Raw genomic sequence first — 19,398 nt, forward strand, 5'->3', positions numbered from 1 at the left:
AAGTTACGTCTTCCTCCTCCGCCCAATGGTCTACCTTCCCCCGCCTCAGCTCGCCTCCGCGTCAAGACCGTCTTATGCCGAGGCATACGCAAAGATTCTCGCCTCCCACCGGCGCTCCCCACTCACATCCGCCTCGTCCGTTATATTGCTCGTTGCACCAGACGTAGACGCGCTATGTGCGGCCCGTATGCTCGCAGAACTGCTCAAGCAAGACGACGTCATGCACCGGATAATACCCGTATCAGGGCACGCAGAACTGGAAGACATGCGCACGGAACTACTCTCATACGACGAGGTGCTTACCCCAAATGGCCCGCTGGTTCACACCGTTCGCTCACCTTTGCAAGCGTCCCCTAGCTTCACACACTTATATTGCTCAACATGGGTTCTATCCTGACCCTGACGTCTGACCAATGGCTAGGAGAGTTCAGCGAGAGACTTTCCGTGCATGTCATTGATTCGACACGACCACGAGATCTGTCAAACCTCTTTGACCCGAGCGAGACGGGGGAGCGCGTCATAGTATGGGATGACGGAGAGGCGGAGAATATGGAAGAGATGAAGAGAGCTTGGGAAGCCATAACTGTGAGCAATCCGCTGTTTGGCCTATCATTTATTCTCACTTCTACAGTATGAACCAGAACCAGACTCGGACGAAGACGATGATGTCAATGAGGAGGATGAGGTAGAAGACGAGGACGAGGACGATGATGACTACATGGATCGGAGTCCGTCTGGCAAGCGAAAGTCACAAGATGACGATGACCGAAGATCGAAGAAGCGGCGGAAGACCGATGTGCGCAATATTAAAATGACCTCCCTATTATATCGCTGACCAAGGCTTGCAGAATCCAAATCGCATGACACGAGATCAATACGACGAACACGCAGAAAAGCTAGCCAAATACTACCGGTCGGGTGCATCCTACGGTCAGAGCGCAGCTTCGACAGTCTACATCCTCGCCACCGTTCTAGAACGCGTGGACGTCGATCTCCTATGGTATGCTCCACCAGCGCACACACATACCATCTTGTCTCACCCTACACCTATTACAGGCTCGCTATCCTCGGCCTCACATACCAATACTCCACCGCCCGAATATCCCGCACCGACTACGACAAATACCACACGATCTACTACGACGAAGTCTTCCGCCTCAACCCGATACCGCTCGCCGCGAACGGCGGTGGCGCGGGCGCCACGGACACGCTCACCGCGCTGAGCCCCGACGACCTCTCCGTGCGCGCGACAGAGGAGCTGCGCTTCATGCTCTTCCGCCACTGGAACCTCTACGACGCGATGTACCACTCGAGCTACGTTGCGAGCAAGCTCGGCATCTGGAAAGAGCGCGGACGCAAGCGGCTCACCGGGCTGCTCGCTAAAATGGGGTACGCACCTTCTCACCACCCTCTTCATTCGCGGCAAAACAGAACTCGGCGGAAAGATGCTCACGCGACTGGTTGATGCAGGTTCTCGATACCACAAACGCAGCAGCCCTACACGCACATGGACCTCGACCTCAAACAGCAGCTACGCACCAAGCTCGACGCCATCGCGCCCGAATACGGCCTCGTCGAGCTCTCCTACCCCTCCTTTGCCCGATGCTTCGGATACCGCGCACCGCCATTAAGCGCGGCCGACGCGGTCGAGGCCGCGAGCGCGCTGCTAGACGTGGCAGGCGGAATACGGATGGAGGTCGAGGTCGAGGGCATGCGCAACGGCGGCGAGTGGTTCGGTGGCGGGCGCGTATGGGAGGGCGGGACGCGGGCAGAGCACACCGAGAAACCTTCGGGGCAGCAGCGCCGGCAGAACGGTGCGGATGCCGGCGGCGGCGCCAACGGGAACGCGGACGCGCGTGAGGATGGCGAGGAGGGGACCGTGGAGGTCGCGTGGTGGGTGAAGAACTTCTGGGCGGCGTACGATGCCCTCACCGAGTAAGTCCATCCCCTCTCCACATGAACGTTCTCCATTATAAAACGCGAAAGCTGACCGCGCCCTCCCAAGCATCGTCCCCCTGCGCGAAGCCCTCTCGCTCTCCATGTCCCTCCACCGCGCCATCATCCGGCAGGGCACATCCATCATCGACAAGCAAGACATCCGCACGATGCGCTCGCACCGCGTCGTCGTCCTCACGCAGGGCCCCGACCTGCCGCTCTTCACGCACCCTGGCGTCCTCTCGCGTCTCGCGCTCTGGCTCGTCGACGCGCTGCGGGACCGTATTCCCGGCACGGCACTGCCGAGCATCCGCCCGGGCAGCCGCAGCAAGAAGAGCCTGCCGTTCGTCGTCGCGTGTCTCAACGAGCGCGCGGGGACGTACGTGGTTGTCGGTGTCATGGGTGCTCTGGAGTTCAACGACGTTCGCAAGAAGTATGTCGAGTCCCCGTGTCATTATATGCTCGTTTCTGATAAAATCACAGCGAATTTGGCGTAGCATTCATGGACGCAAAAGAGCGTTGCAACGCGCGGACCAAGCATACCACGTTCGATACGAATGTGCTCGAGATCAACCAGGACGATCTAAAGTTCTTCCTCGAGACGCTTTGTGAGGTTGGGGACGGGTACTAATACCTGTCTATTGTACTTTAGTATTATTGTAGCCCATCACTGATGCATGTACGGCTTAATGACATTAGTTTATTGTAGCTAACACGGACCTCTAAGCACTCCGTATGCACCGCTCTATTCCTCTCCCGAGCTCCACCACATGGGCAGCCCCAGACCGTGACTAACAAGGAAGCGTCAATGCTCAAGTTAATGAACACTAACCGAAGTGACTTACCCTCCTTCCGAATGACGAGAGAAGTAGTCATAGTCGATATTCACTAAGCAGAAAATAAGTAACGATGCAAATAATTCACCAATTTCTATAGATCACGAACCAGCTGAAGATAAAACCAGCTATTCGTAAATCATGTCAGAAATGTATCCTCATCTTGAATTTGAACGCTACGCACTGCACGCTCATCTAGAGTGAGATGTCGCCGAATGTCTGGCCGCGGGGCCGTGGGGTCCGATGGGTCCAAAGGAGGAGGACCGAATGTAATGAAGTATTGACCTGCAAGGCATTCAGTATGGTTCCCTCTTTATTTGACAAGCAACGGGCACGTACCAGAATCCGTGAAGATTTCCCGCCCAAACCCTCTGAACGCCCTGTTCACGCTCGCAATTACACTTCCTTCTGCATCACGCATGTTAAAGTGCCACGCCCACAGGCCTTCGTCGACCCTAGCCATTTGCGAGAACGAGTTGAAGGTTTCTTTTGGTTCTGGCTGAGGATCCGACGCCAAGGAGAGTATTCACCGAGGTGCGTCTCTGCGCACATAAAGTCAGATGAAGACAAGTCACAAGTGCGGTAGACCGACCGTAAAAACAAGTCATAACGTCTCCTCCATAGATGCCATTCCTGCTGCACCTCACCGAACGTATCCAGAATTGGCTCGCCTTCGGGGGTATATGCCTTCAAGTCTTTCAGCCTCTGGACGAACATACGCGAGTTGATCCAAGAGAAGGGTCTGCGAATCTGTGTTATATGTTAGGAGACCTATACAAAACTCGGGGAACTGCACTTACCCACAAGATAGGTGCTCCTTCGAGGTCCATGACGATGGCACGGAATGGTCTGTGAGTACGGAATATTTGTCTCGCGAACACGGACAAGAATCCGCGGGGCTCTTCAGCAATATATCCCAGCTGCTCTCCTTCGAGGTTCGCTAGATCATGTCACCATGTTAATATGCCCCGAGTCGCAACTGCGAGAATTGAAGCAACGCACTGATCACATATTTGTTGGCCTGTTCAAAGCCAGCAAAAATGTTGAGCATTTCTAGCTGCCTTTTATAAATCTGCGTGAGTGGCTCCTTTCGCCAGCGGATGATGTCACAGCAGCTTACCTCGTAACCACCAAAGTATTGTTGGCCATGAGCAGCCTGGTCAAGCCTTCCTCCGGGTTGCTAGAAGGCGTCCGCTGGTTAGTTTCCCACATCGGAGATTCGTCCATCGACGGCTTCTCCTCGTTGTTGAGTAGCCTCTCGGAGTCATTGTCGAGCTGACGTCTATTGTGAGCCTTAGGCTTGTCACTCCTCCCAAATCCCGTTCGGCGATCCGGAAAGCGTGAGAGGGCATAGGTCCTCCTAGACAGCCCAACGGCGCATGTAGCAGATAGACTAGATCTTTGAGCGTGTACGACGCGCAGGGGAATTGCACTCCATGTGCTGCGTAGCATACGGTATGAGTATGAGCAAGCTTGAGGCTGCAAGAAACGTCACAGGTGGGCGCGTCAGTAATCAGCCGAATGCCGATCGGAAGCCCCTTTTATGCCGTATCCATATATGGGAATGCTAATTTTCGGCAATAATGGCGTTGTCCGGGTCGAGGACGACTCTGCAGCAGAATGCGACGCGGGTTCACTGGTCTGTCGCGCAGAAATTACTCTGCCACGGCAACAAAATCGAAGGTGCGTATCTTTTTGGGTTGAGAGTAAGGGTTTCTCATGTCTATTTTGTAGTTGGTTTCATGGGACACCACTTCGGTCAAGCCTCCGGCGCCTAACCTGAGCAAATGGCAGCGGAATGCTCCCCCTGCATCCGCAGGATCAGGCTCAGGTCCTTCCTGTATGTCTAGACATTGAAGTATGTGAACGGGGCTAATGTTACGCTCCAGCATCACCACGACCTGACTACAGGTCTCGATCAGGTCAGAATGGCTCAGGTCTGCTCGGCCGTCGATCCCAGACACCCTCCAGGGGGCCCTCTTCGTCACAGCAGCAAGCCCCTTCTCATCCAGGCCAGCGAAACAGGGACGGCTTCCCACCTAGTGGTCAATCATGGCGGAACAATGCAATGCCCATGGACCGTCAACGGGCACCGCACATGGACAGGTCGCCTGCTCCATCTATGTCCACTGCCCGACTACAGCGACGAGACTGGGACGAGAGAGGAGAGAGGGATGGGGACAAGCAAAGCTCTGTCTCAGAAGCTAGAGAGGACTCACCTCCGCGCAATCTAGCTGAGGCAATAGAACGAGCACCTACCACCGCGCCCATCCAACACCCGATATTCGACGACTTTGCCGAGAGAGGCCAACATCGGAACCCTCGGCAGCAGTTCAAATCCCGTCATTCCCTCACGCACTCAAAACGCGGCGAAGTTGTTATTCCCGGGCCCAGACGGACTGAGCAGGAGAAGGCAAGGGCTGCCGTTGCCAGAACGAGGAAGCCGAAACCACTGAAGAAGCCAAAACTGGACGTTTTTATCCCTTCGACTGCTTCAGTAGCTCAGTTAGCCCAATTACTGAGCTTGCGACTACGTGAGTGGACGTGGTTTACGTGTTATGGCACTCAACTGACGTGACTAGCTGTCCTCCAGCGTAAGATGAAAGAGGTGGGAATGGAGAACGAATCATCGCCTTCCCATGGTGAGTCCTTCTCAGTTTTCTGCGCCTCCTCATGGTTTAACATTTCCCTAGTCTTGACATCGGAATACGCTGCTCTCTTGGCCGAGGAGTTTCACCGGAATCCAGTAATTAACGACGAGGCTGCTTTTGACTTGTATCCAAAGTACGTTGTCCTCTATAATTTCTAGGTGCACAAAACTCATCACAGCATAGGCCTGCTCACCTGTCCCCTGAGACTCTTCCTGCTCGGCCACCCATCGTCACTATCATGGGCCATGTCGACCACGGCAAGACAACTCTCCTTGACACGCTTCGCTCTGCCTCTGTCGCCAAAGGCGAAGCAGGTGGAATCACACAACACATCGGTGCCTTTTCCGTACCCGTAGCGGGATCCAAGGACGAGCGCACCATCACCTTCCTCGATACCCCAGGACACGCCGCCTTCTCGGCTATGCGTGCGCGCGGTGCGAGTGTAACGGACATCATTGTCCTGGTAGTTGCTGCAGACGACGGCATCATGCCTCAGACGAAGGAGGTTATCAACTTGATCAAGCAGGACGAGGGCAAGACTCAAGTTGTCGTGGCTATCAACAAGATTGATAAGCCTGATGCCGACCCCGTGAGTTCACAAACATCATAATATAATCAACGGCACTCCTGACAATATAATGCAGGAAAGCGTTCACACTGCCCTTCTTGTCGAGGGCCTTCAAACTGAGGCCATGGGCGGTGACATCCCCTCCGTCGAAGTTTCCGGCCTCACAGGCAAAGGCCTCGACCAGCTCGTCGAGACACTCTCCGCGATCGCCGAAATGCAAGACATACGCGCGGAGCGCGACGGCGACGTCCAGGGCTACGTCCTCGAGTCCAAGGTGCAGAAGGGGCTCGGCCCCGTCGCGACCGTGCTCGTCACGCGCGGCGCGCTCACGACCGGCTCGCACCTCATCGCGGGCACGTCCTGGGCCAAGGTGCGCGCGATGAGCGACAGCACCGGCGCGCAGCTCAAGGGGGCGTACCCGGGCATGGCGGTCACCGTGTCTGGCTGGAAGGAGCTGCCGAGCGCGGGCGACGAGGTGCTTCAGGGCGCCGAGGGCGAGGTGAAGAAGGCGATTGCGAACCGCGTGCGCAAGGCGGAGATCGAGGCGAGTCTTGTTGATCTCGAGGCGATCAACGGTGCGCGTATGCAGGAGCGCATGAAGAAGGATGAGGACGGCAGTGAGGAGGCGCCGGTACAGAAGGAGGAAGGCGAAAAGAAACAGCTGAATTTGGTCATCAAGGGCGACGTGAGCGGGAGTGTGGAGGCCCTGCAGGGTGTGTTGGAGGAGATTGGGAACGACAAGGTTTCGGTCAAGGTCGTGTCGACCGGTGTCGGCGAGGTTTCGGATTCGGACGTCCAAATGGCCAAAGCGACTGGGGGTATGATCGTCGCTTTCTCCGTCAAGACGCCTCGACCGGTCGAGAATGCAGCGGCCTCCGCACAAGTAGCTTTGTATTCCACGAATATCATCTACCGGGCCATGGAAGAGGTCACGAACCGCGTTGTTGGTCTCCTCCCTACGACGACGGAGTTTAAAGTCCACAGCGAGGCCACCGTACTCCAGGTCTTCGACATTGGTATCAAGTCGAAAGTTACCAGGAAGGTCGCTGGCTGCAGGATTACAAATGGTGTTGTCAGCAAGTACACCAAAGCCAGACTCTTGCGAAAGGGCGAGGTCCTCTTTACTGGTAAGCTCAGTTCTTCTCTGCCCCCAGACTTGGGGATCAAATTCTTCGTTTTTAGGCTCGATAGACACACTCAAGCAGCACAAAAACGACATGACTGAGATCAAGAAAGGCTCTGAATGTGCTATCGGTCTTGAAAACTTTGGAGACATCCGCGAGGGCGACACCATTGAAACTTACGAGGAGATCGAAGTGCCTGGCGTACTATAACGACAGTTCTCCTCTTTTTGTTTTCATACAACTGTAGACTTGGGTTGGTTCACTCCAGCATACCGCATATCATCGCATACAGCGCGCACCGCGCGTTTCTATAGATTAATCCCACTCAACCCTTTTAGGATGTTACTCTACTTTTGTTTTGGTCATCTAATACGACGTTCTTCGCGCCGATCGTGCCTGTCCTGCCGCCCACGCCGAAAGTCAGACTGATATTGCCGAGATCATGAGTCGTTCGTTCGAGGACTGTCCAGCTGCGATTATCCAGCTTCTTCAATACCACCTCGACTTTCGTGCCGTAGAACTTGTGAGAGGACACCTCCGGATCGACCGGGCCGAACAAGGTTATCGTCTTTTTAAACCGCTTGGAATTAGGGAGGACAAGGTCGAAATGAACCTGCATTTGTGCATCAGCATCCTGTATTTCTCTCGTCACTCTCGTCACTCGAGCCATTACCTGGGACTCCTCTATCTTAACCAAGCTCTTCTCTTTATCTGCCTGCTTCGCGAACACAGTGACATGGACTTCCTGAGGCGTTTGGTAGTGATCCACGCGGCAGTCCGTCAGCTCTTCACTAGGCTGCAAAGAGTTAGCTCGGGGAAGCATCCGGGGCCAGACTGGAGAACCCACAGTGTTCAGCTTGCGTTTCGGGGCGAAGACATGACGTCCTGTTTTGCATCCCGGAATCTTCAAGAACTGGTCGAACTCGAGGACACGCGGCTTGCAGCACAAGTAACCCTTTGACAGATAACGATCAGAATACAGTCCAGGGCTGTCATACCCTAACCCACCTTGCTGCCTTCGTGGAAAATGGGCTGCGAAGATAGCGGATCAAGGAAAGAGTTTCAGTCGGAATTGCTCATTACCAGAAGTTTGGACAGACTTACGGGAGCAGGGTGATATGTGCAGACGGTATCTTCACCATCCCCTACTCGATGGACCTCATCGCTCACGAATTCGGCGCCGCAACCCGTTCGGCGACATATCGTACCCGCCGTGACGGGAATGGACGTGTCATCCTCGTCCTCCACAATCACCGGGGCGGGCTCTACCGGTGGCGGCGCGTTTTTGGGAGCAGCTGAAAAGGCCGAGGGTTTTGCTCCCACTGTCGTAAAGACCTCCTTGCCCGGCTCGACCTCCGTAACTGTGACGTTCGCCGCGGGTTTCCTAGGCGTAACAGCTGGCGGCGGCTTGGCAGCCTCCTCGGTATGCGATCCGGCCGTGCAGCCCTGCGCGCAACAAGTGAGGCGCCATATATGCGTTAGCGCGACGTGAAGGATTGATGATGATTGACAGAAAGTGCATACGTACGGGGAGTTTCATGAACTCATCAAAGTCGAGCACGGGCTTGTTCACGGTGTTACAGCAGGACCATGACTTGAGGCCCTCGTGAAATACCTGGTGTCGATGGTCATGTCGTTTGTCGATCCCTCTTGCAGTGCAGCCGAGCGAAAAGCGCTCACCGGACCACCCGGGTGATATGAGCAGCTGGTCGACGTGTTCTGCTCGGCGTCGTACTCCTGTCCACATCCGTTGCGGGCACACTGGGGCATTGTTTCAGGTTTCTACGGTCGAGGTGCTTTCCGATGTTCTTGGGTATAGCAGCGATGGATGAACTTATCGATGTCAAAGTCAAGGATAGTGTATTAAGGTCGACGACCTTTCTAGAAGGAACGACTCACTTCAGACTACATAGGGGCGGCGCTTAGATAATCTCCCTCTTTCGGAAGGTACGGGGTAGTTTTATGAGTTAGTTGTCACGTAGCGTAGTCAGCCAATGTCACACCGTTAACGTTACTGTTAAGGTAAGAACGAACTCATAACGTCGCAGGCATACCATCGTCATATGCATGCGTCCTCCTCACCTTTTGATTGATTTTAGTGCTCTCTCGGCTGAACCTCCGACCCTCTTAAAATCTCGGCTGTCAGCGCATTCGTGAGAACTATCTTCAGGGCATCTCTGCACACCCGCAAGCGCGACGTCGACTGGTGGAGTCGACAGTCTATCACTCACATAAAACCTAACTTTGCCTCGGAACAGGCCGCCCTGTGATTAGTGTGAATTTTGACATTCATGCCGCGGATAGATGCTATTTTTCAACGGGGAATGCCAGGATCGAAGGGCTCGGGTTCCTTATTCTTCAACACCAGTGCCGAACATACGCCCCTCCCCGTGCTGTACACGCAAGCGAAGCGAAGGAGATTGACAACACGTCTTCAATATACGTGGAGTCGGAGAGCTGCAGAGTTGAGCAGTCAAGAGCCAGGGATGGGCTCAATGGATAGGGCACTTCATACGCAGTTAATGGGCCCTCGAATTGTGCCACCGTGGTGCTCCGAGTCTGGTAGATGAATCAGCTAGAGGATTGTGCCCGGGACCGCACTTCAATAAAGGTCATAATGATACAAGGTGATTATAATCAAGCGTTTCCAGTGATCGGACAAATGATCGGACGCACTGATACGTACTGATTGAATTGAGTAGCCTCCGGCAGATCATACGTCTCGGGCACCTCTGGACAGCAGCGCCAACGTGCATGCTGCACATGCACTTCCCTGACGGTAAGTAACACGCATTCCCTCGATGCTTTCTACTTACCCAGAGCGTCTATGTATAACTCAAAGCATGCAGATGTTGAGCGCGACCCATTCGGTTCCGTTGACAACGAGTAGATCTTTCATGGGACATAAAATCTGAAAATCCTGTTGGTATAGAAAATGCCAACAACATCAAGAATAGTTTCCAAGGTCTAGACACTGGCACTGACCAGCTATGAAAATGTCCCAGTGTTGAGTAAGCGTCTATAAGCTCCAGACGTAACAGAAGCAGGCTGCTAAATCGTTGCTAACATAGTGGGAAATCAGCTGTGTGATCTGTGTTCTGTTAGGCACCTATCTCAAGCGAGAAGGGGGTCTTGCATTGAGGCGACGCCGAGGACGGGCTTTTGAAGGTACGGATAGAGATTTAACTAGAGATCGTCACACACGCGCGCGGAACAGCGCTCTCATAGTCATTCGCACGGCGTTCAACGCTGCAACTAACTGCGTCGTTAGTTTACCGCCACAGCAGACACCATTCTTGATGAAGATACATATCATTCTGGGGTAAGTTCTCAAGCTCGGCGAATCGACACAATTTATCGGCCACGAAAGATCTGCAGGCTTGAGTGCATCTTTGGCCAAGACACGAGGTAGCAGCGCTGGATGCAAGGTTGGGAGGATGCATTTCGGAAACGCAGCAACCGCACATGCGGGAACAAGCGGGAACGGCGCCGATTTCCGAGTGATGCGCGAGCCTTGTAGGTACATGCCGCGGAGAAAACTCGAAAAAGAGCTTTGAGGGCAAAAAGATCTTCAGCCAGAGCTCTTAGATTTTTGACGGCTGTACTTTACTTTAAACGTGGTGGAGAATGCCCAGCACCAGCACATGGCTCGGCGGGCCGATTTTCGCTCCTGAATCCTCATGGCCACTGCCAACCAGACATTTGATCAAGCGGAGCTGCGCCGTGTATGAGTCCATGAATATTGTGAATATTATGAACATCAACTGCATGTTTATCTCTGAGCGTAGCGAGAAAACATACGTCATGATATTGATCTCGACCTTCATCATGACCCCACTCTGGGCGTATGGCTTTTCGTCTAGCTCGCAAGGCAGACGCTCGATTCAATCGGTTGGTTGACGTGACGAGGATATCAGCTCCAAAGGTTCCATTGGTGCGAATCCTTACATGATAGGTCTATGAAATTCCAGGTCCAAATGCCTCCCACACCAAGAACCCGACACCCCATGGACCCACTCTAGCTACGGTCCTGGCGGCATTGTATCGCCAGCGAGAAACCCCGACCCGCGGTTCTATCTCTGTCGTGGCAGCGTTGACGTCCCGAAAGAAAGCAGCAAAGCCTTCCTCGCGAAACTTGGAGGTGACAGCACGAAGCGGTGACGGGGTATCCGGATGAACGGTGCGATCGACCTGGATGGCCTTCCGTGCAGCATCCCAGGGTCGACCCAACATTTCGTAACAAACCCCAGCAACCACTCCTCCGCCGACGAGAGTGACCCCGTGAGCGACGCGGGGAAAGTGTCGATTTGCAGATTCGAGCGGTTCTTTCAAGAAAGATGAGGCAACCAAAGTCACATCCTCCGCGACGGTCTTATTGACTTGGGCGAAGCGACGTGTGACATCAAAAATGGCGAAAAATGCAGCAAAACCTTCCGACAAGCCGATATTCAACAACCGGGTCTGAACAGAACAATATAGCATACCGAGCATGTCTTTAGCACACCCCCAGCCCCATCCATCCCACCCTCGCCCAGCCATGCCCTTCACGTCCCTCATCCAGGCTCTAACGTCGCGTGCGTCTTTAACATTAGCTTCTTGTTTGATAGGCGCGCGAGCGGCAGTATTGCGAAAGACCTCTTTCCACGCATGTGACCATCCGCGGCCTGTTCCCCCCTCAATGACAAGCCGGACGTTCTCAACGGGAGCAGCCGCCAAAGATTGGACGCCACCTGCTACGGCGCCAGAAAGAGCAGATACAGTCGTTGGATGCATATCAAAGTTGTCTTCTAGGAGTTGCGATGCCTCTGCGTATGAAGTCCAGAGTACCGTTCCAAGCGCGGCATTCGCAAGCATCGGAGGAAGAAAGTGCTTTGGGACCACCGCCCACTACAGCGCATATACATAAACCAGTCCAAAAGTGTGACATGAATGAAAGGGAACTACACCTTGTTTCTGTAGTAGGGATGTGATATACTGTGGGTTGAGTTCCTGTCCATTCTTGAGGGCATGTCCACGCAGCGACTGCCATCCCGACACTGACAAATTATCCACATCGAGGATTACACTTACCAAAAAGATGCTAAACATACCTTTGGCAGGCCGGAAGAGTCGGACGGGTCGCGAGAAATAAAGCGCTGCGCTTCTAGCCGCTGTACGCGCTAGCGCAGCGTAAACGGAGTTTCCTTGCTGTTCTTGAGATGCCACATTATCGGATAGTGATGCTGACATGCATTAAGATATGGAAGAGAGTTTTGATTTGTCGTAAGGATTATGGCGAGTTGATTAGTGAAGGTGGTATCAATTGCCCGAATGTCGGGTGATATCAGTCGTCTATGTGGTATGCACGATGGCGGTGGTATGATGAAGAGCGTTGAGACTGGAGCTGGAGACCCAAAGGAGTTGGCAGGACTTGAAAGTGCTGTTCTCGGTTTGGAGACGTCGCAGCTTCGGCTTCGGCTTTTCCCGCATTCTTCGGACCAGCTTGCTGTTGGCTTGCTGCACCTTCCGCGCGTTCCGCCAACGTTCCGCTCGCTGAGGCGACTCGGATGACTACACAGCGCCCACCACGCCTACTCGCATCATGTCATTCGCAATTCGCACATTAGTCAATCCCTGCTTTAAGAGAGCTTTGGGCTCGCTTGCTTATACCAGACATCTTCCTCCGGACTTCACATTCTTGCCTGGGTTTCTTTCGTTGCAGGAGCAACGAATCCTTCTAGGAGTTGCTCTGCAGAAACTTGACTCTATGGAAAACCGCCGTACCCGTAAACGACAGAAAGAGTACCTAGCCCAAAAGAAGAAGATTGAATCTGTAGAAACGCTTAATGACGTCTTTCTACCTGATGAAATGTATACATTCGAGGAGGTGAGTCGAGAGCTCGGTGAGTACTTTAACTTCAAGTTCCTGCAGCACTCATTATGCACTAGGGCCACTATGATGGCGTGATACGTAACTATCGTGAAATGCACGTCACATCCTGGCCCGATGATATCCCTGGTTTGCCCAATGTTCTTGAACGGCTTCGCGAACTCTACCCTTCCCCAAGAACGCAAACCCATGCCCTCCACTTGTCCTCACGAGGCATCATTCTTCCCCACGTGGACAATATCTCAGCCAGTGGGACCTGGATACTGGGTGTCAGCCTTGGTGCAGAAAGAATAATGCGTCTGGAGGAAGCCGATAACTCTGGCAGTTCCTATGATATACCATTGCCTTCCGGGAGTGTCTATATACAAAGGTGCGTTGCACAACCTAATTCTGTGCTTCCGAGCCAACCTGGTGGTAACGATAATTTAGAGATCACATCCGTTTCGATTACAACCACTCAATTCTTGGTGCTGGTCCACGTGTAAGTATAATGGTCAGGGTAAGCGAACTCTACGTTAGGGAATAAAAAGAAGGATTGATGTAGGTTCTTTCAGGACTTACTTGCTGGTGCCGCTTTATAAGCCGGACACTCAATTGCCTCGGGTCGGCTGGTCGGCTACTAAACTCAATTACTTCGATCGAAGCGTATCGGGCACTCCGGGGGACCATTTGGCATAACATCACAACGTCTAGCTGCAATATTAGCTTCAGCAAGGCACCGGTCTGCATAATCTTGATTTTCCTGTTGCTCTGCACGCCGGAATGCATGTGCATTTCGCCTAGGCATTCTCAGTCATGAATACATGAATTGAGATGCTGTGGTGCCTCGGGTTTTCTCCAATCGCACAAGATTACACGATCTCCCGTTCCGTTGTATCAACCATACGTCATGGTGATGTGGAAGATAATCCTTCGTGCGTACAAGCTGCTGATAACCTCTCGTCGATCGCTGCCGGTAGCGTCGTACGATAAATTAATGAGCCAGTCTGTCAGATATCGTGGAGAAAGCGAAGCGCTTACGGCCTAGGCCTATACTCCTATCCGACAGACTTTCTTGTGGCGTTAGAATAAGCCCGTGCGCTTCCACAAGAGCAGCCAAAGTCAGCTGCGTATCTATTCCTACTGTACCATGCGTCAGAACAGCGTCAGGTACCCTAAGATCATTCGACTCCAGCCTTTCGGATCCGTCAACCAGTCGATCTTCGATGCAAAAAGGTGCGATTTGATGTTCGCAAACCTACCTGGTCATTTTTACTTATCCCGAATGGATCTTCTTGACTTCGACTGCTTCGCGTAGGACGTCTACCATGACGTTGACCTCGGTCTGATCTGGTAACCCTTGAACTGCACCAAATTTATCAGTTGCTATAAAGGAGCCATCTCCTATGGTTGAATGCGAAACGTGCTGAGTCCATTGACGTAAATGAAGCCTAGAACTCAAGGAAACTGTTGACTTCATACTCTCGAGGCGGTCTGACCCCAAAAGTGCCAGAGAACTGATTGAACTTCTATATGCAAAAGCCAGGACACGAGGCTATAAGAAGCGAGCCCGACAGATCAGTCGCCAATAGCATGGTAACTCTCGCATCAAACAGGCCATGCGGTGGGTAAGGAACATATGATTGCTTGTAGATAATTTACCAAGTGAGGGAATACAATGCTTGCTAACAAATACATATGCAATGCAGGCTACAGTGTGAATGCGATAGGTTAAAGTCTTTGTGCCAATGCGCTATGGTATTACGAGACTTTATGCGCCATACTTCTATGCTCAAGGGAGTGACGGATCCATTATCAGCAAGCCAAGGACTTGCTGTTCTATTGGACTTTTGATAGGGTGGTCACCCTACATGTACCGAGACGGTCAATCAAACGCGATCTTTGTAAATGTGAAGAGCACTCACGGAAGGCTTACGTTCCCGCCGCCGTCGACCACCAAGTTGGCAATCTGGGTTCCCTATACGCGCTCAGTCAGGACCTTTCCCGACAGAAAGGTCTAAATACTCACATCTCCCATGCGATTGGTGGACGCCACGGTGCCATACTTGATGTCACCATTCGCAGCCCAAAAGAAAACTCGTGTTCCGTTCTATAATGTTTGAAGAGTCAGATGAGCAAGACAAGGAGGAACATTGGGCATACAGGGAATGCGTTCATAGCCAAGACAGTAGGCACTTGTCGAGTCTGAAGACCTGCGAAAGGATGGGTACTTATACCAAACATGTTCCTATCGCCGACCCAGCGGTAGGGAGTTCATTGAGGAATTTGAAGGGTGCCTAATGGAGTGGAAAGACAGAGAGTTCGCTTCGAGAGGGACACCTGAGTTTGGGATCGAGCAATGCCATTTAATTCATTACACAACCAAGATGTATTAGGTTCGAAGAAGATGCGTTGGCAAGATCAGTGGGCTCGACCGCAGGGTACCACAGCTCCGAGAACAAGTCCTTCGAATAACGTGGGGAGGAGTGGCCCAGCGTCGCTTCGCGGATAAAACCTCGGGTGAGTATTATGGCTGAGCATATATATCGGTGCGACCTGAGATTTTATTAGAATCTAGAACGTAATAAGCCACGCATTGCCAGGTGCAGGCGAACGAGCAAGTGCGATCGCGAAGGCAGGTCGGATGGCTCCAGAGATCACGACGCTTCAACTGAGAAAATCCGAGCCGCGAGATCCAGAGAGCTTATGTCCTCGGGCCTGTGGTCCCTGGCAGGAATCCATGCATCAGTCCTGACGTCGGCATTTGACACAAGGGTACACGAGCAATCTCAGAGCGGCAGCCAGGAAGTACTTAAGTAAGGAAAGCTTAAGGACCCTTCGAGGCTCAGTCGCCGGACTTCGGAGTTGCAATAAATAATCGCGCGCAGCCAACTAGTATTCAGATAAGTAATACCGTGACACGGCCTGTCACACTCTGAGATAATGCCTGGTCAGACAAACCCAGAACGTGGTCAACTACCTTCCCCGCGATATGACATGTCGGTCATCCTAGTGACGGGCTCTTATGACCATGAGATCAGATTCTGGGAGGCTTGGAGTGGTATCTGTTCTCGCACTATCGCCCGGCCTGGCGAATCTGGTGTATGTTCCTTCTCTCCTCGGTCGCATGTCTGCTCAATCTAATTGTCTTCTTCTGAACAGCAAGTGAACCGCTTGGCAATATCCCCAGAGTGCGTTCACGGTATATGTTTTCGGAAACTTACTTATCCTCGTGGACTAGCAAGCGCCTGCTTGCAGCGGCCATCCACAAGAAAGTGAACATTTACGAAATTGCAAGCCCTTCCTCTACTCCGGTGCGCCGAGAAGTCACTGCCCTCGACGTTAGGGTGCTCATTATCCCAGCTTATCTCCTTGGATGAGCACACCATGAACGTTACATCTGTCTCCTTCCATAGTGAGGGCAAATGGCTTGTCACAGGAAGTGAAGACGGCACAATCAGAATTTGGGACTTACGGTCGGTCATTATCTTCGTTTCTTTTAGTACTTTCTGGGACATCTCGTTCCTAGGAGCAACCAAGCACACAGAACTTATAACAACGGGGCCCCAGGTAACAGTCACCGACCAGAGTCCAGAGCCTTCGTTAACCTGGTTTATCATAGTCAATGACGTATGCGTTCACCCCAATCAAGGGGAACTAATCTCCTGCGATCAAGCCGGATGCATCAAGCAATGGGATCTCTCCGAGAATGTGTGCTCTCACGAACTGGTATGTTCATCCTAGCCCCAACGCGAAGGTTTCTAATACGTTAGCCAGACTCCCGCCGGCGATGTCCCGATTCGCTCAGTCAGTCTGGCCGCGGATGGTTCGTGCTTGATTGCCGGGAACAACAAGGTACGCATATAGCCTGAATAACGACTCGTTTCTATATGGAGAATTGTAGGGGAAATGTTATGTATGGAAGATTAACGACGAAAAGTCCAATCTTCCTCGTTATCAAGCCGTTACAAAGTTTACAGCGCACAAAAAGTACATTACGAGAGTCCTTCTGAGTCCAGACGCGAAGTGAGCTGTTTTGACCTTTTCCAACGAATTTGATTGGACCTGTTTAGGTATCTAGCAACCTGCTCGGCAGATACTACTGTGAAGATATGGTCGATCTCGTCGAACTATGAATTTAGGCAAGAGAAAGTTCTTCAAGGGCATCAACGCTGGGTTTGGGATTGCGCATTCAGTGCCGACTCTGCCTATCTTGTTACTGGTGGGGAATAGCTCGTGGCCCTTCTAAGCCTTTTGCTGATCGTTGCTTACCAGCCTCATCGGATCATACTGCCAGGCTTTGGGAAATGGCATCGGGGGACACTGTGCGCCAGTACAATGGGCATCACAAAGGTTTCGTATACTATTTAAGCACCCATTTCAGAGTAATCTAACTACTCCGCTTTAGCGGCTGTATGTTGTGCACTCCACGACGGTGCTGGTTAATTTCCTCTCGGGAATTTCCCGATCTCTACACATGAACACCAAGCACTCTCAAGGATCTCGTCGATACCCGATATTCAGGATAACAGGGTGAATCTCAGATTTCTTCCGTTGCTACCACGATCTGGTTTGTTATCTACTGCAAGAAAGGTTGGAAGATTCATTGCCATTTTTGACAACTTGTGCCTCAATATTTCAGCCTTGTACACAGCAATGCAAGAGACCGATCATTGACACTGCTCAGATTTCATGAACCCTGAATGTGAATGCCAACTAACTTCAATCCAAGACTACGGTTTCAAGGCCACTTCGCGTAGCCACGAAATGGGGCCCAGGCTGCTGGGAATGCGATACTGCTTCTTGCATAAGATTGTTGATCCCATCACTAAATATGATGCATGCAACTTTACTAGACCTTTGAACAGACGTCAAGGCTTCCACGGGCTTGGGACCTATGTCAATCGTGCATGAATGTATCTTGTAGACCCTGCCGCGAAGCAGAGTTCATGATTCACAAATAGCTCAAAAACGTGGACCGCCTTCTCGTGAGATACTGTGGTAACATCCAGAAGCGCTTGTGTCTATATCATCTATACGTACGTGTTTCCGGATCTGCTTGCTCCCCTCGGACTGCCTCTCGGAATCTTTTATTCGAGGCCAGCGCTGCTGGGCTTCAGTCGCGGACTTTGATCTCCTTCCGAGGGTCTTGGTATATTTAGGCACGACGTTTAAGCAGTGCGGAAGTGAGTGACTCCATGTATAACATGTCGTTTAGGGGCTTCCGCTGGCTTGCGGGCCGCCCGCGCAGATATTTCCGTCGGGCCGCTCCCAGGCTTGTAATACTACCTGTTTCCAAAGGACTAGATCTCAATATCATGACATAGGTAGCCGATGAATTTCCGGTGCGCGTGGTTGCATAAGGCTGCATAGCTGGTTGGATGGTGGTTGTAGAGTGCGTTGTTGCCTTTCCGAGGTTTAGGGCCCTGTGATGGTATGGCTTCTAGGTGTTCTGACGACGTAAGATCCAGGAGACTCCCCAATCCACGTCGCAGACAGAACAACCCTTCAAACTGCGATGCGCTTATATGCGTATGTACTTCGGGGACTTCCTGGGTGCAGCTGTAGATCCAGTCAAATAGATCAAACCCGAGAAAGGACGTAGAGTGCTTCAAATGCGGTAACTTGCGTGCCTCAAAGCCCCTGGACCGGTAGATTGTCTCTTTCGAGTCCCTTTTTGGTGGGGAGCGGAAACAACAGGAGTGGAGTGATCTTCGGTGTTCCGCGATTCCTTTTACCTTAGCCTCATCGGTTGGACGGTTCGCCGTCCTGGTCAATATTCACGCCAGCTCAAAGTTGAGTTCCTCTTCCGTAATTAGAGGCGCTTGCTTGAAGACGACTGGAGGCGGCAATAACATGCGAATGTTAACGTGGAGAGCGTCACTCGCCCACAGAACCCTCCAACGCCACGTCTCTTCGAATCACGTGTCCACCATCCTACACTGTATGTATGTGAATATCAGATGGAAGGAGGTGTCAAGATCTGTCAGGATCAAGCCAAGAGTCAATTGTCGTACAACTTCGCTGTCAGGAGTTGGCAGGGGTTAGCACGTTTTTTGACAGGAGATGGCGCGATGCCACTTGAGTCTTGGATGCAAAGGAGCAACATCGGGACACCGTTCAGTGCACGCAGATGTACGTGAGTCTGTAGAGTTAAGTTGACCGCAAACGGCTAGGAAAGTAAATTGTATGCGCAAGGCTTGAAGCCGAATTGACACCGCCGGCGGCATTCTTGTAACGATGGGTAGAGTGTTGATTGCCCGCGCAAAGAGGATGACAAGCTGGAGGTCTTTGATTGGTGCAAGGTCTGTTAAGTTGGAAATGCCTGCGGTCGCTGGTTATGCAAGTCATTGACAGCGGGTGATCTAGGAGTGGCCGGTGATAGATCTAGGAAAGATCGGACGAAGGGAAGGCGCCATCGGGATTTCGGGAAGCC

At 52.3% G+C, this 19,398-nt stretch overlaps 7 protein-coding genes across 7 annotated transcripts; 4 read left to right on the top strand and 3 right to left on the bottom strand.

Annotated features, from left to right (window-relative positions):
* Positions 1-25: 25 nt before the first annotated feature.
* CONPUDRAFT_118276 (CDC45-like protein) lies at positions 26-2,638 on the top strand (the record flags this gene model as incomplete). The annotated part of the gene is made up of 8 exons (XM_007766728.1): positions 26-295; positions 358-585; positions 632-796; positions 849-1,000; positions 1,057-1,389; positions 1,471-1,935; positions 2,006-2,368; positions 2,419-2,638. The coding sequence occupies 8 exons, from the start codon at positions 26-28 to the stop codon at positions 2,564-2,566; spliced, it is 2,124 nt and encodes a 707-aa protein (XP_007764918.1). The 3' UTR covers positions 2,567-2,638.
* A 42-nt stretch (positions 2,639-2,680) lies between these two features.
* Positions 2,681-4,123, bottom strand: CONPUDRAFT_150238 (Scramblase-domain-containing protein; the record flags this gene model as incomplete). Its single annotated transcript, XM_007766729.1, has 11 exons — positions 2,681-2,726; positions 2,781-2,823; positions 2,881-2,899; positions 2,956-3,056; positions 3,111-3,226; positions 3,302-3,313; positions 3,364-3,521; positions 3,572-3,711; positions 3,774-3,832; positions 3,892-4,046; positions 4,079-4,123. 11 exons carry the CDS (start codon positions 4,121-4,123, stop codon positions 2,681-2,683), a joined length of 894 nt encoding a protein of 297 aa, XP_007764919.1.
* Positions 4,124-5,385: 1,262 nt separating this feature from the next.
* Positions 5,386-7,324, top strand: CONPUDRAFT_87876 (initiation factor 2; the record flags this gene model as incomplete). Its single annotated transcript, XM_007766730.1, has 5 exons — positions 5,386-5,413; positions 5,465-5,555; positions 5,606-6,011; positions 6,067-7,117; positions 7,173-7,324. The coding sequence occupies 5 exons, from the start codon at positions 5,386-5,388 to the stop codon at positions 7,322-7,324; spliced, it is 1,728 nt and encodes a 575-aa protein (XP_007764920.1).
* Positions 7,325-7,374: 50 nt separating this feature from the next.
* On the bottom strand, positions 7,375-8,923 carry CONPUDRAFT_98478 (chord-domain-containing protein). Its single transcript, XM_007766731.1, has 7 exons — positions 8,795-8,923; positions 8,643-8,729; positions 8,219-8,560; positions 8,123-8,146; positions 7,962-8,069; positions 7,788-7,910; positions 7,375-7,727 (listed from the first exon to the last, which is right to left on the bottom strand). The coding sequence occupies exons 1-7, from the start codon at positions 8,882-8,884 to the stop codon at positions 7,449-7,451; spliced, it is 1,053 nt and encodes a 350-aa protein (XP_007764921.1). The 5' UTR covers positions 8,885-8,923; the 3' UTR covers positions 7,375-7,448.
* A 2,148-nt stretch (positions 8,924-11,071) lies between these two features.
* CONPUDRAFT_118285 (uncharacterized protein) lies at positions 11,072-12,511 on the bottom strand (the record flags this gene model as incomplete). The annotated part of the gene is made up of 4 exons (XM_007766732.1): positions 12,205-12,511; positions 12,059-12,150; positions 11,599-12,001; positions 11,072-11,544 (listed from the first exon to the last, which is right to left on the bottom strand). Exons 1-4 carry the CDS (start codon positions 12,341-12,343, stop codon positions 11,072-11,074), a joined length of 1,107 nt encoding a protein of 368 aa, XP_007764922.1. The 5' UTR covers positions 12,344-12,511.
* Positions 12,512-12,635: 124 nt separating this feature from the next.
* On the top strand, positions 12,636-14,023 carry CONPUDRAFT_142000 (uncharacterized protein). Its single transcript, XM_007766733.1, has 4 exons — positions 12,636-12,980; positions 13,043-13,353; positions 13,413-13,482; positions 13,538-14,023. The coding sequence occupies exons 1-4, from the start codon at positions 12,696-12,698 to the stop codon at positions 13,562-13,564; spliced, it is 693 nt and encodes a 230-aa protein (XP_007764923.1). The 5' UTR covers positions 12,636-12,695; the 3' UTR covers positions 13,565-14,023.
* A 1,925-nt stretch (positions 14,024-15,948) lies between these two features.
* On the top strand, positions 15,949-17,637 carry CONPUDRAFT_80025 (WD40 repeat-like protein). Its single transcript, XM_007766119.1, has 11 exons — positions 15,949-16,064; positions 16,125-16,153; positions 16,204-16,276; positions 16,326-16,438; positions 16,492-16,532; positions 16,585-16,691; positions 16,740-16,817; positions 16,867-16,988; positions 17,036-17,184; positions 17,238-17,315; positions 17,371-17,637. Exons 1-11 carry the CDS (start codon positions 15,960-15,962, stop codon positions 17,406-17,408), a joined length of 933 nt encoding a protein of 310 aa, XP_007764309.1. The 5' UTR covers positions 15,949-15,959; the 3' UTR covers positions 17,409-17,637.
* Positions 17,638-19,398: the final 1,761 nt, after the last annotated feature.

The sequence above is a fragment of the Coniophora puteana genome, assembly GCF_000271625.1.
Source record: "Coniophora puteana RWD-64-598 SS2 unplaced genomic scaffold CONPUscaffold_2, whole genome shotgun sequence".
Classification (NCBI taxonomy): Eukaryota; Fungi; Basidiomycota; class Agaricomycetes; order Boletales; family Coniophoraceae; genus Coniophora; species Coniophora puteana.